The following is a 26,886-nucleotide window of genomic DNA, read 5'->3' on the forward strand; positions in this document are numbered from 1 at the left end:
AAATACACTTAGCCAAAACATTTAACGTAGCCTCCAAATACGTAGTATGCGTATACTTTGAGTATAGAACCATTCACAATATATTGTTTGTGCTACATTAAAATGTACTCAGTTTTAACCGTCTGAATGGTTAATAGAAATAAAATGGAGTCAGTGTTATATCTTTAGTCCGCAACAGCTCGGTGTGTGGGGCGTTCCCTCCCCGATTGCCATTTCGATCTGTCGCTTACAGATCGAAACTAAATTAGTGTAGGTTTCACCTACTAGAATCTGCCATGCCTCAGGTTGAGGCAGAGTCTCCACTTGAACTGCTGCAGGTCAACCGTTGCCTGGGCTGCCTCTCGAGTACAATTTCTAATTCAACCTTATTCCTTGTCTACATTACACAGGGAACCTCTATGCAAAGTTTCAGCTTTTTAGATCCAAGGGTTTGGACTGGGCGTTGATGAGTCAATCAGTGAATGAGTCAGGACTTTTCTTTCATTGTATTAGATTAATCAAAACTAAATAAGCCCGATATGATAGTCGAGCATTATTTTGTTATGGCTGCGTCAGTAAGTTATGAATGTTTTGCTTATGATCTGCAAATAGCCCCTTCTCCCTAGGTGCAGATTCGCAGAATTCCGTTGCGATGCAATCATTACTATGACTAAAATTCTTAGTAATGAAAATAGGTACATTTGTTGTTTTTCTACAGCCTGTATGGCAATTACACAGATGTGCCTGAATACGGTATTTGACCACTAGTCAAATCAGTAACTTTTTATCAAACGTCAAAACGCGCAAAATGCCTAATAAGTGTAATGCGATATTCTATGAAATAATGGAATTTGACGTCACATCATAATGACGTACTTTTCAGTTTAATCCATAATTTAAAATGGTTATAACACTTAAAACTAACAAAGGACGTGGATTTTACGTATTTTGGAAGACCTTAATAATTACTAAGTAATAACTTATTTTTGATGTAGTCAAATAGCCAATTAAGTATGTTTTTGTGGATGAAAAATAATACTAAATTCCTACAAAATGTAGATTTTAGTGAGAGCACATTGCTCAATGCAGTACAGACTCTGTATCCGATCTAGTCTGGTGGGAGGCTTCAGCCGTAGCTAGTGATGACCCTACCGGCAAATCCAAGCGATTTAGCGTTTCGGGAAGATGCCGCGTAGAAACCAATCAGGGGTATGGATTCAGTGAATCGCCTTCGAAGTTAGCCCGCTTCCATCTTAGACTGCATTATCACTTACCACCAGATGAGATTGCTGTCAAGCGCTAACTTGTATCGGAATAAAAAAGGCTATAGATTAGTTTTAGTCAAGACTAAACTGGCAGAACTAAACCATTTTGAATAGGATGCCAATAGTTTTAGTTAGTTTACCGGAATAGATATCAATATGCATTGTGTGTTATTAAGCTTAATTTTATTGTAAAGTAGTTGTTGTCCGGGTTGATTTTCCGGGATAAAAAGTCAAGTCGATTGCCTAGTTAGTGCGTGAAGGAAGGACAAACAAACAAACAAACTCTCTTTCGCATTTGTAATGTATAGATTTTCACATACTTAGCGCCATCTAGTTCATATGAGTTTATTTACCTAGCTGGAAAGTGTTACGAAAATCTTCATGGATATAGCTTGGATAGCAGCCAATAACTGTCTACGTAATGCGACGTAAGAAATTAGATGTCGCTACTTGAGACCTACCTGTAAAAGAACTTTCGAAATTTTGTACACCGAATAAATTTCAAACATATATTTCTTTGTCCACAGCCCACCTACCAGAACACAACAACAATCCACGAAAAAATAGCACCAGCAAAATTTACCACAAGTTATGGCCACTCACCTGGCTACACCACCCAGTCACCTGGCTATAACAATCAGTCCCCTGGCTTCAACAACCAATCAACTGGCTACACAACTCGGACTGAATATACAAGTCATTCCCCTGGGAACAGTAATCAAGGGACAACTAGGACTGAATATACGAGTCAGTCCCCTGGCTACACTAGTCAGTCCCCTGGCTACACTAGTCAGTCCCCTGGCTATGGCAGGACCACTGGTCGAGGGAATCTGTCAGAATTAGACACGCTACTTGATGACCTCAGTAACGCTAGATACGGGAACTATGTTGAGAAGAATACGTATACGGATCGAAGTGGTAAGTTCGTTTTATATTATTTTTCAAACAATTTGACAGGCTTGGAATTTACTTGGCTCTCTCTCCTTGTTGAATGATGATGCAGTCTAAAGCTCATCGAATACTGCCGCACAGAACAGTCAAGTCACGTGGCTACACAAGATCGAAGTTATATATATAAAATCTGTCATCGGCTTTACTCACGTATTTAGTCGACGTTAGCCCGTCTAGTTTCGTAGTTTAGAGGATGAGTTCGAAACTAGTCGGGCTAACGTCGACTAAATACGTGAGTAAAGCCGTTGACAGATATTAAATATAATGGAAATCACTCACGATAGTTTAAACGCTAAAAAAATCGAAGTTGTAAGTTTTTTTTTAATTTTGGCGGGTTTCATTTTAGCTTTATTTACATTTTAGCCTTCATTCTCTAAGGCAAGATAGCTGGAAAAAGTGCACCTAGCTCTCAAAGGAGTAACTAGTTCCATGGTTTATTAGTTTCCATGCTAAGTATAATAAGTGAGATGTTGTCTTTGGCAAGGCCGCGATTTCCCAGCGTGTACTGAAATAGAGCGAACGTTGCAGATTGTTTAGATTTCAGATTAATGTGCGAGCGATGTTTGTCTTTGCGTTGAACTACTTTCAAGTGTTCTATATTCCACTTCATATGGCACTTACTATACTTACTACGTTCAGTAGAGTAGAAACTAGTAGCTTGCTCGACTGATATGAATGTATAAAATAAGCAGATAAAGTTAAAATGGCGCGTGAAAACTCATTATTTACGCATTATACATTAATTTTCTTACAAATTCAACAATTGACAATCAAAGAGTGAATAATGGTGTAAGGTCCCGCAAATTGCAAATGCACGTGGCCGCCATTTTAGTGACGTCAGCACTAGACTGAAGTTTCGAGCTGATGGTATAGTTTTACTTAAATATATAATTGAAATGACGTCATTTCGATGTTAATGAGACGAGGTTCCAGCGCAATAGCAATTTGCGGGACTTATAATGAATAAATTATTTTGATTTGATAAAAATCAAATCAAAATCATTTATTCATTCAAAGACTAATAAAAATTATTACTTCCTACATCCATGAATTATTATTTATGTAGTTCACTCTGGTTATGTCGTCAATGATTTTATGAGAGCATCCATTAAATCCGATACAATATTTAACCTCTCCCCCACAAATATTACAATGTGGGGACCGTTACGACTCTTGGCACGGAGTTGACAGTGAAATTTCGACACTCGTCATTGAAAAGCTGTAGTGTTTCCGACGAAAACATGAATTGTGGAAATGAACGTCTCAACATATTATGAGATAATCTACGACACATTATTATATCTGTATAATCCATACAAATCACTTTAAAAGCTTTTGTTGAAGAAATCGGTGTTTCTCATTTGAATTCAATTTTCGAGGGGATAAACCAACACAATATTTTATTAGTAGGAACTTGTCACTCTACCGCCACCCGATTCAAAGATTCGAAGGTGGCTAACAATGGATTTTTCTCGATTAGCACCTACATTGATGAGATGAATAAGAAATAAACTTGTGTACCAAAAATCAGCAGACTTTTTGTCAGATTTCATGACGAATTTTATACTGTTTTGGCGGATGAAATAAAAGTATTTTATTCAGATACAATTCATTCTTATAGCAATTCTATACATCTGCGTACCTCCCATCCCATAGCTCAATCTTTTGGATCAGAAGATTTGGTGATGAACTGAGTTCTACGATTAATATTTACGGCAACATCGGAAATATTAAGTAGGCAAGAACCTATTACTTGAACTCGAAATCTTCTTAAGTATATAAATGGAAAAGGTGGCACAGCTAAGACTACTGGACGGATCGGGCTGAAATTTGGCATTAGTTCTTCAATGGTAATTAGTAAAAGCGAAAAATACGTTTTTTGAAGTCATTGCCAAATGTCAAGAGCGCTAGAATAGACATCAACACGTGCTTTGTATATAATAATGATGATGATGAACGGGTTAATTGTCGGTTCAAAGGGAAAATAGTAGACTCAGTAGAATAACGAAATCCAACTGTAGGTAAATCTAGTAAAGGTACCAGTGCAAGCGTCTGACGGACTTGAGCAAACATATTACGAGGATTACGTCCTATCACATAATATAGACTAGCTTACACTCGCGACTTCATCCGCGTGGACTACATGAATTTCAAATCCTTATTTTACTCCTTTAGGGGTTGAATTTTCAGAAATCCTTTCTTAGCGGATGTCTACGTCATAATAGCTATCTGCTGCTAAATTTCAGCCCGATCCGTCCAGTAGTTTGAGTTGTGCGTTGATAGATCAGTCAGTCACCTTTTCGTTTTATATATTTAGATTTTGCAAAGAAAAATCTGGCAAGAAGCTCCGTCAACATCTCGAGGAATAAGATTTTTAATAGTAGGTACTTAACTACCTTATTGTTTTAAAATATATCGAAGAATTTTTATAGTGAAACGGTAGTTAATAACATGGTAGCGAGCGTGACTGAACGACACCTAAACGATGATATCAGCGATATTATAGACAGTTTAGACGGGCTTATAAATAGACGATAATAAAACTGACAATACCTAGCCATAGTAGCCTATACCCCATATAGGGCATGTAGATTTAGATGAATGTGATTAGGCGAACATTGGGGCCGATTCTCTTGTACACAATCTCTATACTAAACTCAAATGACACGTCTTAATCTATTGCTATCCCTTTCATAATGTAGCCTGCGGAAAAGGATAGCACTAGATTTAGACCTGTTGCAGATTGTGTACAAGAGAATCGGCCCCATGATCGTAGCCGACGACACGGTATGCCGCTGAATTCGCTGTTGCTAGATGGTGTATAAAAGAAACAAATCTACTTCAATGAGTAACCCTAAATGCAATCTCGAGATTCTGAAAGTTTGAGCTGTACGTTGATTGTTAGTCAGTCAGTTTCTTCTTTTGAATAGAATAGAATAGAATATGTTTTTATTCAAGTAGACCTCTTACAAGCGCTTTCGAATCGTCGGGTAGTTTTAATTTACCTTACCCCTGGTTCGGAATGCCGTTCCTACCGAGAAGATTTGTTTGGATAGATCATAATGAAAGTGCGAGACTTACGCATTCCATTACGTCAAATTTCACAGCTATTAAAGAACAATCAAACTTTACGTCATGCAGTGCAGTACGCGCGTAGATATACGAATTCAAATAAGGATCGAGCTCGCAAACGGCACTGATGATCATACTGATGATAAAGTATTCTCAAAATCCTTTTACCTCTAGGCTCTACCCATGTTAAGCATTGGAGACTAAGGGTCACCTCACACTGGCGCAGAGTCGCCGACCACGACAGGAAAATATACGACGATTTAGTACAGATATATGAATGAAACGAGCATCGTCGCGCACAGATGCGCGTCGCCGCGCGAAGGCGCGCGATGCGCTGCGAAATATGACGCGTCGCTTCGACTCTGCGCCAGTGTGAGTTGACCCTTAGAGTTCACTCTGAGATTAGTACTTGAAATCCTACAAGACTTTACTAGTGGAACTAAACGGTCTAAAACATAATTATAACCCTCATTTGAGATAGATAGGTAGACCGTACCTACGTACGTTACTCTTTACAAATTCTTTTAAAAATAAAACATCGAATAAAACAATACTCGATTGAATTGAAACAGCTGTTTTAGTTCCCAAGTAGGTATGTACAGTGTTTCAAATAATAAAGTAAAGAATATCGAATGTGTGGTTTATTAATATAAAGCACTTTCGTGTTTGATGCGGGTTTTATAACGATTTGAAGCTAAAAATACTCGTATAAAATAACATTGTGAGTAATGTGATGTTCCAACACCAATGAAAATGTTTAGCGCGAAAATATTCTACATTACGAGTATTTCGGTCAATAAGTCAAACTGATCGGATCTCAGGCAGCATTCAGACAGAATTATAAAAGAGTTTTCTTTTAAGTTTTTGTTGGTAACAAATGTGATAAATACAATGTTAGAAATAGTGTTTAATAAATAATAATAAAATTATTCTTTTGATTTAAGAAATCAAGAAGAAATATTTGAGGTACTTATAGCTTAACATTACCAACTCTACGTGATCAAATCAGAAATGAAGGGATCCGTAGGAGAACCAGAGTAACCGACATAGCTCAGCGAGTGGCGAAGCTGAAGTGGCAATAGGCAGGGCACATAGTTCGAAAAACCGACAGACGTTGAGGTCCCAAGGTGCTGGAATGACGACCTCGCACTGGAAAGCACAGCGTTGGAAGACTCCCCAGTAGGTGGACGGACGACATCAGGCGAATCGCAGGGAGCTGCTGGATTCAGTCGGCACAAGCCTGTGGAAGTCCCTACAAGAGGCCTTACCCCCGTATTCACAATCATTACTATGAAGTCTCACAGTGCGCTCGAACGCACAGCGTGTGGTTCCACCAATCAGATTATTTTGTCACGTCAATTTTCGATAATCTGATTGGTGGAATCCACACTAATGCGTTCGAGCACACTGCCATTTCATAGTATGTAATATGATTGTGAATACGGGTGTATGTCCAGTAGTGGACGTCTATAGGTTAATGATGATGATTGGTTTACATTAGATACAATGTTCAAAATGTCACGAGACCATTAATCTAAATAATGTATAAAAGGAAAAGGTGACTGACTGACTGACTGGCCAACTGAGTGACCGATCTATCAACGCACAGCTTAAACTACAGGACGGATCGGGCTGAAATTTGGCATGCAGATAGAGCTATTATGACGTAGGCATCCGCTAAGAAAGGATTTATGATAATTCAACCCCTAAGGGGGTGAAATAGGGGTTTGAAATTTGTCTAGTCCACGCGGACGAAGTCGCGAGCATAAGCTAGTTCAATATAATCATCAAATATGTACCTAATCACACGATAGAGCCTCGATAGCTCAACGGTCAAAGGAGCGGACTGAAAACCGAAAGGTCGCCGGTTCAAATCCCACCCGTTGCACTATTGTCGTACCTACTCCTAGCACAAGGTTAACGCTTAATTGGACGGGAAAGGGGAATATTAGTCAGCAAATAACTTGGCTAATATTCTTTAAAAAAAATCCATCTTCATGTACTAGTTAATCCTTTGTCTCAGATGGATACTCCCGAACAAACGGCGCCACAAGTCCAGCTTCCACGAGGCCCACTGTGGACTCCTTGCTCGACCAGCTTAGCACCGATATACCTAATGGGTAAGTGATATCATTTCAAACTCACAATTCAGCAGGTCGACTTGCTTTGCAACAAATATCATCCCGGGACCATAATAATATTAGGTAATGTTAGGTATACGTAGGTCTTATAGCACAGGTAAGGGGAAAAATCCGCAAACCGTGAATTTGTAGTCACATCACACAAAATAAAATTAAAATGTTCATGAACAAATAATTAGTATTATCAATTTTAAAGTAAGATAACTATATCATATAAAAGGGCTTTACCTGTTAATTCCAAAACAGATTTTTGTTTATTTTTACGCATAATAGTTTTTGATTTATCGCGCAAAATGTCGAAAAAAATACCCGAGCACGGGACCCTTAGTTCGTGAGTCTGACTCGCACTTGGCTTTTATTTGTTAAGATTATTACTAATATGCATCTATATATATAAAAGGAAAAGGTGACTGACTGACTGACTGACTGACTGACTGACTGACTGACTGACTGACTGATCTATCAACGCACAGCTCAAACTACTGGACGGATCGGGCTGAAATTCGGCATGCAGATAGCTATTATGACGTAGGCGTCCGCTAAGAAAGGATTTTGGAAAATTCAACCCCTAAGGGGGTGAAATAGGGGTTTGAAATTTGTGTAGTCCACGCGGACGAAGTCGCGAGCATAGGCTAGTATTTAATAAATATGCATAGCGGTGACTGAAAGGTTTCTTCAGACTTCTCAATGAATTTATTGAAAGTTACAATACTAAAGTAAGTAATATAAATCAAAACAAAAATTTATGATTTCCATGAAGCGTTTGACAGTGTTGCGCAGTAATGAACTAAACTAATTTTAATAGTTCAATAACTGTTTTGACTGCAAACACCGAACGGATGCCAAACATTTTGCATGGAAATTAATTTTCATGCGATGTTCTCATTTTCCGTTACATGTATCGGGGACAGTTACGTTATGAGTAAAAACAGGAACGCTGAATTTAGTTTCAAGTTCAATCTGTCAACGGAAGATGCGACGTACATATTCCGTATGATGAATGATTGTTTCTACCTATGATTTATTAAAATCGTAGTATTAGTAGTACAGGGATCTGTAGAACTTGCCAACCTCTTAAAATTATTTGTTATTTATATTGTGGAAACGGCTCACGGTAGTAATGTTATTAATGACTCTGATTTCATTATAATTATTTTCTACTAGCTGCCCCGGCGAACTTCGTACCGCCTAACAGTCTACTCTTTTCCAGGATTTTTTTTAAATTTTTCTCTCCGTAAGAACCATCCCCGTACTTCAAGAAATATTATGAAAAAAGAATTAGCGAAATCCGTTTAGCTGTTCTCGAGATTTGGGATCAGCAACACATTTAGCGATTCATTTTTATATATAGAGATATTGTATTATATTATTATTCCCGTTATAATTCTCTTCCATGGCGTCCAAGTCCTATGTAATTATGGTTAAAGATATTTTGGCGCGTGCAGGGAGCCGTGTGGAAACGTATTTTCGCGTCGGCCACAAATAGATCGATACGTCACATCAGTTTGTTCATAGTTGTAATAGTCGCTACTGGGTCTATGTATCCAGGCAGTTAGTTTAACTAGAATTCCTGTATCTTCCTCGTGGTTGCGTGACTCGTTACACTTTATCATTCACTACTCTAGCCCTATATAATATAAGCTGTGATAGCCTAGTGGTTAGGACGTCCGCCTTCTAATCGGAGGTCGGGGGTTCGATCCCTGGCACGCACCTCTAGCTTTTCGGAGTTATGTGCGTTTTAATTTATCAAATATCACTTGCTTTACCGGTGAAGGAAAACATCGTAAGGAAACCTGCATGCCTAAGAGTTCTCCATAATGTTCTCAAAAGGTGTGTGAAGTCTACCAATCCGCACATGGCCAGCGTGGTAGACTATGGCCAAAACCCTTCTCAGTCTGAGAGGAGACCCGTGCTCTATAGTGAGCCGACGATGGGTTGATCATGATGATGATGATGATGACTCTAGCCCTAGATATATACCTAATACCAATGATTATAAGCCTATTTCGTGTTTTGACGACTTATTTTAATGTGTATAACGGGTACATACCACGATTAATTTTTGTTTTTATTTGTCGACTAGCTTATGCTCGCGACTTCGTCCGCGTGGACTACACAAATTTGAAACCCCTATTTTACCGCCTTAGGGGTTGAATTTTCAAAAATCCTTCCTTAGCGGATGCCTGCGTCATACTAGCTATCTACATGCCAAATTTCAGCCCGATGCGTCCAGTAGTTTGAGCTGAGTAGTTTGATCAGTCAGTCAGTCAGTCATCTTTTCATTTTATATATTTAGATATGTATATAGATTTTATTATTTCTGGTTTGCCTAAATAATATTATACTTTATAATAATAGAGTTAAAGCAAAGTTTCAATATTTAATTATTTGGATAATGAAGACCTTCTCAAGCAGGCCATTTTAAAAGCTCTACTTCGTTATGGAAATTGCAATTTCAAAGTATACTCAAAACACTTTTAGCTCAGTTTACTTTACAAGGGACTTCAAACGATAGAAGTTTTTGTTCTGATTGCATGATTACTAATATGTGAATAAAAAATAATAAAAAATAAAATAATGAATAAAAATTAAAAATTATTTATCGAATGATTTCCATTACCATCCGTACGTTATTTAAGCACAAACGTCAACAACAATCATACACTGCATGCTACATTAGCATTGTAATAATATTACAGTAATTGGTTTTGGCACCTCCAACTCCTGCGCACCTCCCTGTATAATTAGTGCTTACACCCCGACACCGGTTACACCTGGCCCTACGTCTGTGATTGATTTATTGATTGTCTTATACTAAAACCGTCTACTGGCTATAAACTAAGCCTAAGATATAGCCCGACTCGTGGAATAAATAGAAGAATAGTGGAAAGTTCATTAACACGTATCTTTATCTCTTTTGCACCTAACATTTTTGAATAAATGTTTTTTTTTTCTTTCTTGATCGTAAAGTGCTGGCAGCAGTACTCTACTAAGATTATAATCTAGTCTAATCTATGAGTATGAAGTTAATAAATAATATTATATTAACCTAAACTTATGAACGTACTAAACACCTACCTATCTAAGAAGACCTCCTAATTTGAGAGCAGAGGCCGAATTAGCAAAATTTGTTTTTTTTAATTTACTTGTTTAATTTTTTTGAAAAGCACTATACATGCCTCGACCGGGAGTGCTTTTCTGGCCTTGTGTCATAGACGTCCTCGCCAAGGCTCGGCCGTCTAACTCGCACTCGACCAGAAAACGCCTACTTCCCGGTCTCGTGCAGTAATATACTATTACTTTTGTGGCTTACAGGAAACTTTTCCTGTAAGCCTACCACAAAAGTGAAAAAATGGGAAAGATGATAAATCTGAAAATTTTAAGCGGACAGGTTAAAAAGAATACTACTAGCCTTTGCACGACATTATCATCAGAAAAGGGCAGTTCTGTCTTAGCATTGTCAATTTGTTTTAATTTAGAGAGTTATGTATTTACAGCAAAATATTTAATACCTGTAGTTAGCTGAAGAACCTTGCACTGACCAATAGTTTAATAAAAGCACACGATCACTAGAGCTGCAGTATCAAAAGTTCAACTTGCCAATATGATTGCCAACATTCGATAGAAGAGACACCAAAAGAAGATATCTGTACTTCGCAATTCAATTTTTTGCAATTTTATACCCCTCAAAAATTCACAATAAAAAGACCTATGCAAGTACGCCTCTATATGATACGGGACATTTTGAAAGGGAATAAATCTAGACTAGGGAGTGTCTGGCTGTCTGAATAATGTGTAGAAGGAGGTTGCCAAATAGGTACACGTTCCAATTTGGCTTGTTTTGAACCGCTTTATTACTCCTCGATGCATACAACGATCTCTGTCTACAAATCAAAATCGTCTGCCGTCTCTCGATTTGATTGATGTAAAACAATTAAACATTCCATTTCACCGACTTCAAAAAAAGGAGGAGGTTCTCAATTCGTCGGAATCTTTTTTTGTTTTTTTATAACAACACTCACATGATAGTAGCTGTATGGTATGGTATGGTATAAGTTTGTATGGTATGATAATAATAATAAACGCACCCTATCCTTAAGACATACTTACACGCATATTTCTGCCCAGCACTGGAGCAGCTTCAAGAAATATTGCCCGTCAACAAAATCTATTTGCAATGCAATAATTCATTTGACTTTCCCTTTTGTAAAATTATATCTACTGTTATATCGCTATGTTAGCAGATAAATAAATAATCCATTGAAAAATATCTTATTCTTTTACAGTATTTTATAATTTTTAAACACGTTTTTAGCTCTTGATGGCTTTCTCATACGAGAAACTAAATTTTGCCATTTGAATTGGGCGACGATGTATTCTTAATATTGCATCTAAGGTTACATTTATTTCGTTTGTCAACAGTCGGGCAACATCAATATCGCCTGTACCGCCGGCATCCAACGCCGGCACCCTACCACGGCCCGGAACGAAGCAAGTCACCGTCACCGTGCAAGAAACGGTGGTAGAACCTGCGCAACAGCCCCTACCACCGCCGCCGGCCGCCGTTGTCACCACAGTGCGTCAACACCATGCGTCCAGTGCTACTAAAGAGTTGGACGATCTCATGGCTTCCTTATCTGACTTCAAGGTTAGTTTGTTAAAGAACTGTATGATCGTATGTATCTTTAACGGTGAAGGAAGAAAAGCGGAAGAACATTCTGAGAGGAGACACGTACTCGGTAATGTGCCGGCGATGGCCGATGACGATGATGATCTTATGACATTATTATCTGACTTCAACGTTATAATGACCTGCAATCAAGGAAATTCAGTAAATGTTACAATGTGGGACCCAATCCAAAGTTAAGAATTTTTTCAATAAACGCCAACAAAAAATGTCATATAACTAAAACGTAAAAAGGTTCACATAATATGTGTAAACTTTATCGTATGTTTAAATCTGTAGAAACTAATGATAGTATCAGCTATTACAAGAAAATCTTGAGATTTGAGGACAGTGCCAGCTGCCAGATAGACACTTGACCTGGTATCAAGACTCAAGAGCACATAATAAGTATATGTATCTTAAACGCTATAAAGTGCTTCGCTCTAAAGTAATCCAAATTTCATTGATGGTTTCAGCGAACAATTAGGTAAACAAGGGTCTAAAGATGATTTGTTGTTACCCTACCCTTGATTCGTTCGATAATATAAACAATGACGTGATTCATCCGAGAAAGGTTTAATATAGGGCGGCAGCTGTCACGGCCACCTCGGCACACTGCACTACACTTTTCCGTTTATTATAATATTTACTAGTCGCCTTTCTTGGTCCACCGCTATTTCCAGCCGTGCGAGCGGCCGCACTCCAGAACTGCCGTCGTCTCCCTCGCGCTCGTCCAAAAGCTCACAGCTAAAGATAGCCCCGGCGTTACATCACAGGCGTAGTGGGGCCGCCAGCTTATAATATTAGAGTACATAGACAAAGATTTCACTCGGATCGCATTCACTCCAGTCCGCTTCGTTCGACCGGTTACCTTCTGTACGTTGCCACGCGAAATGTAAACTTTGACTTGGACGAATTTTAATTTTGTCCAAATCGAAGTTTCATTGAAGTCGATTGATTTATCCGCTGCTGTCTTTCAAGCGTTTAATTTCTTCTTGAATAACATCGAAGAAGCAGGGGGGAAATTAATTGATTGAAATTTCTCAGGTGAGCGGTGTGGGAGCAGCACCAGGAGGCGAAAGCGGGATCCACGTCCACCGGGAGAAGCGCGCCTGGCAAGAGCACTACCGCAGTAACCCGCGACAGCCCGAGTCCGCCTCTCTGGAACATATGCTCGGATCCCTCCGAGCAGACATGAGCCGCCAAGGAGTACAAACGCCCCAAAAGGGGTGCTGCAACGCCTGCGAGAAACCCATTGTCGGACAGGTGGAATATCCCTCAAGAAAATTTGTGCATTTAGTGTTCATGTGGATTTTTGAGTGAGAACATGAAACCTTCTGTGCAGGTCATCACAGCTCTGGGCCGCACGTGGCACCCCGAGCACTTCACATGCGCGCACTGCAACCAGGAATTGGGAACGAGGAATTTCTTCGAGCGCGACGGCCGGCCGTACTGCGAGCCGGACTACCACAATCTCTTCTCACCGAGATGTGCATACTGCAACGGACCCATCCTTGATGTTAGTCATCAAACCTGCTACGTGAATTTGGACGACGCGTCTTATATCCTAAAGTTATGTTTCCTTTACAGAAATGCGTAACGGCGCTCGAAAAAACTTGGCATACGGAGCACTTCTTCTGTGCCCAATGCGGGCAGCAGTTTGGTGAAGATGGGTTCCACGAAAGGGACGGCAAGCCATACTGCCGCGCGGACTATTTCGATATGTTCGCGCCAAAATGCGGCGGTTGCAACAAACCGATCATGGAAAATTACATTTCCGCCCTCAACACGCAATGGCATCCAGACTGCTTCGTATGCAAGGTCAGCATCTCTTTAGTAGCATTCCTTATCTCCTACAATCAGGTCGAACATTGGAGCATGACAGGTAATGTATGCCTTAATTTTGAAAAAAAATCCTCTACGCCAGGTTGAGTATGATACTCCTTAGCAATTCAAAAATCATTTGAATTGTTAGGGAGTAAAGAGGTTTAAGACAATGTTTTGGTCTCGCAGGATTGCCAAAATCCCGTAAAGGGTAAAACATTCTATGCCATGGAAGGAAAGCCGGTGTGCCCCGACTGCGTCGGAGTTGATGAAGATGAATAAAGGATGATCATCTCTCCCCCCTCAAATCGGATGCCCTCCCCCATCTTTTTTTTCAGCTATGCTCGCCACAAGACATGATGTACCGCAAAGTATGACAACAACAAAAACACTGATGCTATACAAATAACACTCGCAAAACACTTCCTAGTCCTAGCGTTATCGATAGGGAAATCTAATTTATGTAATATATTTTTATATAATGCTACTGTAATGTAACTTTAAGTTTTATAAAATAAATAAAAGAGACAAAAAAAAATTCAAAAAAAAATTCAAAAAAAAAAATTCAAAACAAAACAATAGCAATAAAAACAGACATATGACAGCGGACGTCACTCGCGCCTTGTCCGCAAGTGACCGTCCGTCAAGGTCATGTGCGTCGCCTACGCACGCACGTACAATGGCAATGAACTCTTATCAATGTATTGTTTCAATGAAGGACGTCGAAAAACGCAAAGAATCTGTTAAGGGGGTCAAGATCTAGGCGTGTAGGGTTTCCCGCGCTGAAACGGCTTAAAATAAGCCGTGACGTCACAGCAGCCACTCGGACTATGTGGAGCAGATTGCTTTGTTTATGGGCCACCCGATGAAGCTATTAATAATTGGGTGCAGTCTATTAATGCACCGTCGCCACGCGGTAAACATGATGTCAGAATTCTCTTTTTACTACGTATTACAAATATTAAGTTTATAATGCATAAATTTTGAGAACTCACTCGCAATATTTGCTCGGTGTACGGTTCACCCTTAAATTAAGGACTAAAACTTTTGACATGACAGTTGGCACATAAAGCAAATATGGCGAGTGAGTTCTCAAAATGTTTGCTCTATACTGAGATTAATAATTAAGGAACGCCCAACCGTAAATCGCAATGTTCCTTAAAAGTTGTATTTTCCATTATTTCCATGGAGTTCCCCATTTCCATATGGGGAACTCGTGTCCTAATGGAATCTTACGGACTGATCCTCTAGACGTCCTGGTTTGAGTTGTCTTATTTTTTCTAAAGAAACTTTCAAACACAATTTACTATGGACTGCTGAGAGATTTTAAAGAAATGTTCAAATGTAAGTTTTTCTCTTGCCTAAAATAGACGGTTGAAACCATGGGTGGTCATTAATCATTTTATCTGTCTCCACATAGTTTTAGACTGTTTTAAATCAATTTACTTGAATACGATACAAATGCCCTGTCCTCGATGGCTATTCATTGTACAATAAATCTGTAACATTTTCAATTTGGGCCGTATATTTTTTACTCGAACACTAATCTGGAAGAAGTGTTGATTTTCTTAAACTCACACTCAGGGTAATTTTAATGAATTATGCAGTTGCGCATCCTCCTGACCATACAGAGTTGGGGCACTAACAGCTAAACAAACATCAATTAAGAAAATCGATGAAATAAAAGGGGCATGCCTTAAATACCTACTTCACTGGAACTCGTCGATAGGAACCCTCAGGGCAGGAGAAAGCGGGTGATGTGTGAGTCGCGTAAGGGAGGCAATGATTTGTTCGTAAGCCATCTCGGAGCTTTCCAATATAGGCTGAGGGCGGCCAAGGGGGGTCAATATCCTTAATTACCCGATGTCTTCTGAGGACGTCAAGTAACTTAAGAAGATTTCCCTCCGTTAAAAAACGCTAACTGCTCCACTGGGTGACATAAAGGACTTAAAAACAAAAATCCTCACTACTCACTATGATATTTAAAGAGACGATAAAAGAAACGAAATGTGGTTGGGTGAGAAGGGCTGAGGGTTGAAATTAGGGAAAGTCTATGTCCAACAGTGGACGTGTACAGGCTGGCGATGATAATAATGATGATGATAATGCGCCGTTTTTAGTGAAAAAGGAACATTTATAGGATCACTTTGTTGTTTGTCTGTCTGTCTGTCAAGACCCATCAAGGAAATCAAACCTAAGGATATCTTACCGTTGATCTAGAATCATGAAGGATTAAGCAGCTTATAACACAAGTCAAGGGAAAAATCTGAAACCATGAATTTGTAGTTAAGTGTTACTTTTGTAACGAACGTTTACGTTTTTTTTGTGTTTGCACAAAAAGTGTTGTTTTTATACGATGGTACGGAACCCTCCGTGAGCTTGACCGGTTTTTAAAGCTGAAAGTCATTAAACGAGCACTGGTGTAGATAATCCAGTGGATTCGTGCCAATGCCGTGTTGAAGCGTTTATATCAAATGGAGTAATTTAACAATGTCGTAACGTTTCACAATAAAACAAATACATTGACGCTACATTATACAGACCGGCGTTTTAAATTCTGGAATCGAGTAAATAACATTTTTTTCAGATAAATTACAAAAAAACGACACCCACACCACACATGAGTCAATTTAAAAAGTGTTGTGTTTAGGGTTCCGTACATAAATTGTAAAAAAGGAATCCTATAGGTCCGACTGGCTATAATTACTGTTTTGCCAATGCCGTATTTACAGACTGACATTTTTAATTTGGAATCGAGTAAATAAATATTTTTTCAAATTACAAAAAAACGACACCCACACTTGAGTCAATTTAAAGAGTGTTGTGTTTAGGGTTCCGTACATAAATTAAAAAGAAACTCTTATGTGCGACTGTCTATAACTATTTACACAGTACGCGGCCAAAATTAATGTACATCGACCTTTAGAAAGAGATAGCAGATTTTTAGAGCGGTGTCCCTGTCGTTGAGACCGACAAAACGTCATATAGGTATGCGTGACAGAGACAACGCTCTACAAAGCCGAAATGTCATTCTAAAGTCCGATGTACATTACTTTCGGCCGCGTACTGTACTTATGCTTCTTTACAAGGTACGGCACACTCGATGGATTTCAAATAACAGCGCCAGCGTCTCAATAAAGATATTTTAAAGCCTTTGAACTTGTCTGAACTAAATTACTTCATCATCATCATCATCAACCAATAGACGTCCACTGCTGGACATAAGTCTCTTGTAGGGACTTCCACACGCCACGGTCTTGCGCCGCCTGGATCCAGCGGCTCCCTGCGACTCGTCTGATGTCGTCCGTCCACCTAGTGGGGGGTCGTCTATCGGTTGTACGAACTATGTGCCCTGCCCATTGCCACTTCAGCTTCGCAACCCGTTGAGCTATGTCGGTTACTCTAGTTCTCCTACGGATCTCCTCATTTCTGATTTGATCATGTAGAGAAACTACAAGCATAGCTCTCTCCATCGCCCGCTGAGTGACTCTGAGCTTTCTTATGAGACCCATAGTTAGCGACCATGTCTCGGATCCATATGTCATCACTGGCAACACGCTTACTTTAAATTACTTACTCAGTTTTATTTCATTACAGGAATGCCGTGAACCTTTCCATGGCGGATCATTCTTCGAGCACGAAGGTCAGCCATACTGCGAGACCCACTACCACGGGAAACGGGGCTCCTTATGCGCCGGCTGCCATAAACCCATCGCAGGACGCTGCATAACTGCCATGTTCCGAAAATTCCACCCCGAACATTTTGTTTGCGCGTTCTGCCTTAGACAACTCAATAAAGGAACTTTCAAGGAACAGAATGATAAGCCGTACTGCCACGCGTGTTTTGACAAACTCTTCGGATAAACGTCAATAGATGGCGCTGATAAGTTCTTTACTATCTGTGGTTTTGAAGTTTATGGACGATATTTCGTCATATTTCTAACACCATGTAAGACATTTTTGGCGGTTTTAACATTTCTTAGCCATTATCGCTAGAAAATCGAGAGACGCGTTGCGTCGTTTCGACTAGTCAGAAACAAGAAAAGGTCCAACAGAAACTCTTAAGGCGGAAACAAACTATGGAACGTGTCTAAGCCGCGACAGATAGGTGTGCACAGTTGTTTGGAACGCGTCTTGCGAGATATCTATCGGACGTCCGAGCGCTCAAGGTTACATCCGCTAATTGGCACAGTTTGTACATTTTATTATTCAGATACCTTTATAAGTAGCAGGCAGCCGCGTCCGATAATTTGTTTCCCGTTTTAAATAAAATAAAATCAATTATACGGTATCCATAACAACCAAAACCTCTGGAAACAGCAAGTTTTGTCGCTCCTGTAAATTTTTTTTTTGAAGAATTTTAGCCACGTTAGTCACGACTAATATTATAAATACTATCTGTCCCGGCTTACTCACGTGTGTAGTCGACGTTAGCCCGACTAGTTTCGAACCCATACGGGGTCCTTTTTCAAGGGAGTCCGTCCGCGCCCGCGCCGCGGTTTTGTCAAAACCGCGGCGCGGGCGCGGACGGACTCCCTTGAAAAAGGACCCCGTATGGGTTCGAAACTAGTCGGGCTAACGTCGACTACACACGTGTAAGCCGGGACAGATAGTATTTATAATGGAAATCACTCACGGTAGTTTAAACGCTAAATTAACGACTAATATTCCCCTTTCCCCTCCAACTAAGCATAGAGCTTGTGCTAGGAGTAGGTACGACAATAGTGCAACTGGTGGGAATTAAACCGCCGACCTTTCGGAAATCAGTCCATTCCTTAACCGTTGAACTATAGTTCCGTATAGAACCGTTCAAGACTAGATTTACGTGGTGTTAGAACTTTTGTAAGGCGATTGACGATTTGGAAGGATATAATTTTCAATTAAAAATAGCCTTTATTGTAAATTATAAATATAGTAATTAGCCATTTACCGTCTAAGAAACATTATTGTAATACATCGATGCCTAAATAAAGGAATATCTAAGGACAATATTATTATGATAAAGCCGCATGCTTTGACAATATTCAAGCAAAATCTCTTGATATGCACCAACAGATGTTGTGTTCTGTGAACTAAGTAAAATTTGAAAGTTTGTCTTATAAATATAACTGAAACTATAAGTATTTCATTACTTTTTTGTGCTTATAAGAAACGACTATTTCTTTTTTAATATAACTTTTAATGTCTAATTGCTGCTTAATTGTTTTTGAATATTGTCACTTTATTGAATGTAAATATAATTGAATATTAATTAATGTTTATAATGCTCACTTTTTATAACATAACATACGATAAGCTTATGTTGCCTCACTGTATTTCGTACGTTCTTTATTATATTTATTTTACACATGTAAAGTATTATAGAATGTCAATGTGGCTAATTCCGTTGTACACAATCTCCAAACTAAACTAAAATGACACATCTAAATCTATTGCTATCCCTTTCATAATGTTGCTTGCGGACAACACTACTAACTAGATTGAGACCTGCTAATACATATACTTTAGTTTACAGATTGTGTACGGCCCCATTCTTTGAAGGTACATGGACATTGGACATACCCAATCTTATCGGATTATGGTACCAACGCAATTATTTTGTAATAATAAGACTAAAGTAATGTACTCCTTTTTCGTCAAAGTCATTATAAAAAGGAGTGCACTACTTTTTGTTGTATAAAAGTTTATTTAAGGCTTCCGAGTCGATTGATTATTATTAATTAATTAATTTTATATATCTATTCAGTAAATATACTTATCTAATTTTTATGATAAATATTTATAAGATGAAATTAAAGGTGTTCGTGAAAAAGGTACTAATTCAAAATTTTATCTCGAGAATAGATTGTGATGTGTGTCTAAATTCTAAAATGTCATAGACGTTGAAAATTAGGTAAAAACTAAAACAATATTATAGTTATTAATTATTTGAAAAATCCTTAAAAATTTAGATTTAATTATACCATATTTAATTAATTATAATATATTCTTAGATTGTAGGCGGTAGTCGCCTATAAAAGCGAGGTGCGCCCAAGTATGAGGCTCATTTCGCTGCTGATTTTTGTGCTGTAATCAACGTGGTCTGGTTTGAATTATGTTTTTCTTTATTTCCGACTTTTACTTTTTGTGTCTTACGTGTTAAATTTTGTTCCAATCATTAAAAGTTTGATAATTGTAAAAGTATTTGGTTTTGTGTTAATAAATTGTGTGTTTTTAATTGAATTTTACTTCCGTACCTAAATTCAGAACTGGGATTCCTATTCAATAGCCCACTATAGTTAAAATCTAGTCACTGACAATCAGTTTTCTTAAATTGGAACAAAATTCTAACCTTTAAATTTTTGTTGTTTTTCTTGTACAATGTCGGATCGCGGGTATCGTAACCGCGATCGTAGCCGTGATGTGCCGTGATCAAACTCGAAGTTCTCGAAGCAGACCACGTTGATGTGAACCAGCAGGGCCTAGATATAGGTCGCGAGATCACGCACCTAGTCGTGTTTTTATCCAAACGTTACACTCAATAATGAATCAATACTCCGCGATAGGAAAAACACGTCGAGACTTGTCGAAAATAGTTTAACCTCGGTAGTAACTACACGCGAGTGTAATATTAATCGTCTCTGTAACACTGTGACCGTTCAAACAGAATGCAACACTCCCGTTTCCGCACCTTGTTCCGCACAAGATGAAGTCACTGAAATTAAATCTTTAAAATCAAGTACCTATACCTTTGGCTTTATGGCTAAGCACGTATTGGCCACGTGAACGTATCTAGTTCAAGTGTGTTTATCCAAATTGAATTTTTGTCTAAAAGTTTTCACGTCAACCCTACGTGTTTTTGTGAATTAATAATGCCGTCGTCTAAATCTGCTAATCGATTTAAGTATAAAAGTAATTCACGTAAATTGAATAATGAACAAAGGCGTGCTAGTCGGTGTCGTACTATTAGTGGAACGTAGATGTCTTTATTTTTGGTCTCAATTTTTAATGATGTTGATGCATGGTGTAAAAAAGTTGATCATGTTCGTAACCTCAACCGATGGCATAGCCGGGAGGTAGTTTCGTAAAGTGGAACTTGTACAAAAGGTTTTTGTTATGATCAGTCTTAGATCAATTTTAAAACGGAATTTATTCCGCTGTGCCCACGAGAGGTCGATATTGAGATTAAGAACATCTATGTCGGTCCATTAGTCACTTCATGAAGTATCTCACCAAGATACCCGCAATTTAAATTCGCAGTTTAAGACTAGAAAGCGTAGTCTTAAACTGCGAAAGTCTAAAGTTTTAGTCTAGTACTTTCCAATCACGCTGTTTTCTGAGTGAAAATTAGGATCACAGAGTGTACCTACTGTACGAAAACTTAAAACTTATCGAAAACCAAAAACATCGGTTTTGATGCAGTTTGTTCTTTTTGTAAAAAGAGTAACCGTAATGTAGGTAGATGAGTTTTTGCTAAACAATTATTTTTGCCACGAGATAACAAATTGAGTTTCCACAAGATTAGAAATCAGTCTTCATGTGGTGTTAGATCGTTGTATGAATAGGTGGATCTGTCGTAATAAGGACTGTACTAAACCAACTGGGAAATACTTATATTCGAACACGATTCGAACATAGTCGAACATAGTGCTCACATTTATCTTTCTTTTCTCGAATGTTCCGACGCAATGCTGCACGCTTGGCTGCGGGCTTTGGAATTCTGCATGAGAGCGAGGCTGGCTATGCTCTGGCCTGACGCTGCGCTGGCGTTGCTGCGCCGTGCCGCGCCGCCGCCGCGTCTTTCTGCGCTCTGCACGAGCGTGACGGTGCGCTGGCGTTGCTGCGCCGTGCCGCGCCGCTGCCGCGCCTTTCTGCGCTCTGCACGAGCGTGACGCTGCGCTGGCGTTGCTGCGCCGTGCCGCGCCGCCGCCGCGCCTTTCTGCGCTCTGCACGAGCGTGACGGTGCGCTGGCGTTGCTGCGCCGTGCCGCGCCTTGCTGCGCCGTGCCGCACCTTGCTGCGCCGTGCCGCGCCGTGCCGCGCAGCTGCTGCGCCTCTCTGCGCTCTGCACGAGCGTGACGGCGCGCTGGTGGTACTGCGCTGCGTGCGCCGCTGTGGGCTATAGTGCCTCTCGCGAGCATGGGGCTCACTGGTGTCGCGGCACCAAACCGCGCATGCTGCTCCAAGCTTCGGCGCCCTTCGCAAACGTTGCAGCTCACTGGTATTGTGACACGATGCCGCGCGCATCGTGGGGCAACATAAGTGCTGCCGAGCCCTTGTACGAGCTGATTGGTGAGAATGTTCTTTTTTAAAGTTAGTGTCCATGATTTCGATAGGTACCTATGTGTTGTAGTAAATCACGTTACCTACGCATACCGTCTTGGACTTAAAGGTGTTTCGTATATTATGCGAGTCAGTGACGCACTGTAGTGCGTTCGTAAATTATGTAACGTGGGTAGATTCAACTCTTTTAGAAAATCTGATAATTCCCGTTACCGATTGTTTCCGATTTTGCCATTTTGATTAGATTCATTTGTTAGGGTCAGGCGGGGCCGAGTCTTAAAGACAAGGCCATTACCTAAAGTCCTTACCCCTTGAGTACATTAAACAAATCTGGCAATCTAAGATCTAGCTGGGTACTTTAGGCGCTACGTTGAGGAGTATGCTATCCAGACAGCCTGCCTTGCACGTCTGTCGGAAAAAGAGGTTCCTTTTGATTGAGGCCAGAGCAGGAAAAGGTACCTCAGAACATCACTCGGCGACTCACCACTGAGTCCAAGGTAGCAAGGTATCTTGACAGATTTGCCAAACAGAGGTGCACACTGACTTCAGCAGCATCGGCTATGGCCCGGCGCTGAGGTGGATCCACAACGACGGCAAGAAGCGTGTGGTCGCCTGTTTTAGCAAGGTTTTGCAGTGAGTAGGTAGTACTCCTACGTGCTGGAAGCGACTTCCGCCACCATTTGGTTTGTCTTCAGTTTAAGGGTGTGACCAACTACAACGCTTTCACAGCCACCGAGCGCTGCTGCTTCTGCGCGTTACCCGTAAGTGGATTTATTTCCATGAATTCATCTTCACCTTTGAGTACTAAAAGCGCACGATGATGTGTTATGGCGACTATCTTAGCTGCAACCCTTTAAGTCAACGGCATCACCAAGCCGATCAACTAGATGGTGCAGGTCGCAGATAAGGACACGCTCGTCGAGTATCTGTAAGTGGGACAGCTAGACTCTCATCGGTATGTGTACTAAAGTGTTACGCTCTATTACCGCTACTCACCAGTAGGAGCGGAAGCGTGGTTTTCGTGATACCGTCTTAGTCTGCTGCAAGTCTTTGTCGAAAAGACTCTGGACCTGACCCTGAAGTACCTCTAGTTTCTTGGGCTACGTGAGTTCGTAGTCAAGCATGCGGTTCACTACCTGGTTTGTATATCAAACAAGCAGGTCTCCAGAGTTCCTCACCAGCACACAACAATGTGGTTGCTGAAACTGCAGGGCTTGATCGAGTGGCATGGCGTGAAACGTGACGCTCCAGGGCAAGTAAGCTGCTGAGGTGAAATCAGTCCCGGCAGGATGCCTATGCTAACCAGAATCGTCGTCCGCCTCGCGTGTTGAAGGCTGGAGGCATGGTGTTGGTGATCAAGTATTCCCAGTCAACGGGGAAGTTTGACTCTGGCATGTGAGGTCCATACAAGGTCCTGAATCGGCTGCTACGAGCTGGAGCTGCTGAGTGGGTCGTATGGCAAGACCGCTCAGGTGGCGGCGGAGGGCATGGTGCCCTGGCAAGGAGAGTGGTACCCGGATGCGTGTGGTACTTTCTTCGAATGTGAGTTCAGCTTGTTGACTACTTTGTGGTGGTGAAGATGAAAGTCGTGATTTTGTTAATCATAGCCCCAAAACTCTCACCCTCCTTACTAAAAAGGCCTTGCTTGCTCCCTTACGTACTTATCTACTGACGGACTGATCCACGACATCTATTTTTGTGCTATGACTAAACAAATCACGGTAATGCTTTACTCCTCAAGGGAAGTTCAACGGTGGCTGGTTGAGATGCACTTTCATAGACTGTTGCCCGAGCCCGGTGGTCTGATGATGGTCATCTCAAGTTCCTGCTCCATAGACCGTTGCCCGAGTCTGGTGGTCTGAGACCGTTGCCCGAGTCTGGTGGTCTGATGAAGTTCATCTCAAGTTCCTGCTCCATAGACCGTTGCCCGAGTCTGGTGGTCTGAGACCGTTGCCCGAGTCTGGTGGTCTGATGAAGGTCATCTCAAGTTCCTGCTCCATAGACCGTTGCCCGAGTCTGGCGGTCTGAGACCGTTCCCCGAGTCTGGCGGTCTGAGACCGTTCCCCGAGTCTGGCGGTCTGAAGATGACGAGAAGAAGCGCGCGCTAGGTTTGAGACGTCTCATAGGTTGATAGGTGTCACCTCCTCTGGGTGATAGGGACACCCCATAAAACAAAATGATTTATCTACATGTCTAGCTAATGCTAAGTCGCATTTCGAATTGCTTACCCATTGTGTTAACATTTGTAGCTATGGAGTTGTGCTATATCGAAACTAATTTCAGGTGATGACTATGAAGTAGTATGCCCAGGTGCTGGTCCCCCTTCCGCACCTGAGTTTGCCCCGGCACCTTACGCGGTAGAGGCAGAGGCATCGCTCCATTCGGCGAGCTCCTCACCGGTCTCCCCTCGCGCACCGCACGCCGACAGCGTTGCGGCACCAGCTGCAAGTCTCCGCAGAGAAGATCTCACGACCTTTTCTGGCTATGATGGCGGACGAGGACGCCGCATAGTCAGGAGAGGCCGTCTTAGATTGTAGGCGGTAGTCGCCTATAAAAGCGAGGTGCGCCCAAGTATGAGGCTCATTTCGCTGCTGATTTTTGTGCTGTAATCAACGTGGTCTGGTTTGAATTATGTTTTTCTTTATTTCCGACTTTTACTTTTTGTGTCTTACGTGTTAAATTTTGTTCCAATCATTAAAAGTTTGATAATTGTAAAAGTATTTGGTTTTGTGTTAATAAATTGTGTGTTTTTAATTGAATTTTACTTCCGTACCTAAATATATTGTATTACTGTGTGCTCGTGATTTTGAAGTGAAGCTTCTATAGCATCGTTGCACGTTCATACGCCGGGGAGTAAACCGGGTAGAAACGTCATCGTCACCTTTAACTTCTCCGTACCTTGCTCACATGCATGTTGCGGTTACACTACTGTCTCGAACACGCACACAGCTCTGCTCGCGAACATTTGAATACCTATACTTATAACGCTCCACCGAAAATTACTTTCACAGAAAAATGCGTAGAAGCTTCACTTCAATCGGGAATCTCCATACGCCGCCCATTTTTTTATTATTAACAGTCCATTACAATGAGTTCTGGACGACAGCTGTGCAGGGGATGTATCTGTGCTATGGGTATCTATTTTTCTATGGCGTGGGAAGTGAAAATTTGACTAATAAACCATCCTCGTTGTCATCCAATCCAATAGATTGATTTTCACCCACTGCACAGGTTTAAGGTCAGAGTTCTTTTTAACTAGGTAACGCTTCTGTACTAAACTGAGTTTAATGCTAATCGCGACGTGACCTGCCTACTGATTCGCTAACTCAGTGTCTAACACTGAATGATAGCCGCCGGGCTCATTTGACATTTATTTTTAATCCATTGAAGGTTTTCTACAAAAAATATTTTAATATCAGTCAATGAAGCAGCAATGTAGAACCAACCTACGTCAAATGAGCTTGGTTAATTTAATTTAACAGATGCTGTAAAAATGGCAGCCTCAGTTAGATTCGTATGAAATTTTACATGTCACCAACGTTGATAGAATTTGATCATCGAAACATGATAAAAAACATATTTCCTATTGGTCCATATTATTTTGTGCATTATTTCCATTGAAGTATTGAAAATTCGTGTATTTTTCTAGACCGATAATATAATCTAATTTTAATGTTACGTTGAAAACTGTATAAATTATGATTAAGATAAAGTAATGTTTTGATTAGTATTTATTTACTCTAAGGGTTAGTACACACCAGCATTTAAAATATTTGTTTATAAATCAGCTCACTAATTCTACAGTATGATTTTCTACTATAGCACAAATGAAATGAGAACATGCATTAATTATTATAATAATTTGATGTATAACGCGTAAAATTTAACTCCTTTTATTAAATTTATTACAACTCAATGTGTTAAGTTGATATAATCTTCCATTAGCTGTTAACGATAAACTGTACAGTTATTTGCTATATTACTTTACTAGTTATTTTTTATTACCCAGATTACGTTATCGCTTGTAGGTTAATAGTTTAGGATTGAGTGCCAAACGTGAAACGTCGGACTATAAGAGCATATCTCCACGGACCACCGTACACACGACAAAATGCGGTAACGACTCGCGTCAAATATTTCTATGGGCAGTTGATCGACGACACCATATCATACAGAACAATGTGTAAATAATAAACACATTTCGATTCTAAAATCTGTAATCAGTGGCTGAGGACCGAACTCGACAAATCGACTGATTGGACTGGAGCAACCAAGATACACAATAGTTCCAACTTTCAAAAGAACATCTCGCTTCGAATTTTCGTTTTCATAGTTATCTGCGTAATGATGTCGCGTGTCAAATGACGCCCCAAACACAGCACTCCGAACGATTTTTGTGTCGCCAGTGCCATGATTTTGTAACGAAAATTATGAGGGTAACAAACGGCTGTCATGTTGTGATCGTCAGTCGTAGAAAAACGTACGAATCGTCAGACGGTCAGTGTCGTGTGGTGCGTATTGTGCGGTGGCGATGTGTATACGCCCTAATGCTCATGGTGTAACTAACCTGATTTTGGTTTGAATTGTGTAATATTGAGTTTTTTATCAGTTGTGTACAGCAAGATTAAATAAATTAGAACAGTTGAAAAATGTACCTACTGTTTTTTTCAGAACATCTCTTTTTGAGATAAACTGTGTCACGAGTAACTACTGAAAATTTAGTAAGT

General features: G+C 40.3%; 1 protein-coding gene across 6 annotated transcripts in view; it reads left to right on the top strand.

The window, feature by feature from the left end:
- The window catches only part of Pax (Paxillin), a 79,111-nt gene extending 60,807 nt beyond the window's left edge, over positions 1-18,304 (top strand). For 3 of the 6 annotated variants that reach the window (XM_034984628.2, XM_034984626.2, XM_034984627.2), the window contains exons 3-9: positions 1,772-2,162; positions 7,291-7,387; positions 11,831-12,056; positions 13,122-13,340; positions 13,420-13,593; positions 13,665-13,895; positions 17,496-18,304. In XM_034984628.2, coding sequence (XP_034840519.1) covers positions 1,772-2,162; positions 7,291-7,387; positions 11,831-12,056; positions 13,122-13,340; positions 13,420-13,593; positions 13,665-13,895; positions 17,496-17,762 — 1,605 coding nt within the window. In that variant the 3' untranslated portion in view covers positions 17,763-18,304. Of the gene's footprint in view, positions 1-1,771; positions 2,163-7,290; positions 7,388-11,830; positions 12,057-13,121; positions 13,341-13,419; positions 13,594-13,664; positions 13,896-14,087; positions 14,437-17,495 lie in introns of those variants that run through there. The other 3 variants (XM_034984629.2, XM_034984630.2, XM_034984631.2) reach the window with 2 other exon arrangements.
- The last annotated feature ends 8,582 nt before the right edge of the window (positions 18,305-26,886 follow it).

This window comes from Maniola hyperantus, chromosome 3 (genome assembly GCF_902806685.2).
Source record: "Maniola hyperantus chromosome 3, iAphHyp1.2, whole genome shotgun sequence".
NCBI lineage: Eukaryota > Metazoa > Arthropoda > Insecta > Lepidoptera > Nymphalidae > Maniola > Maniola hyperantus.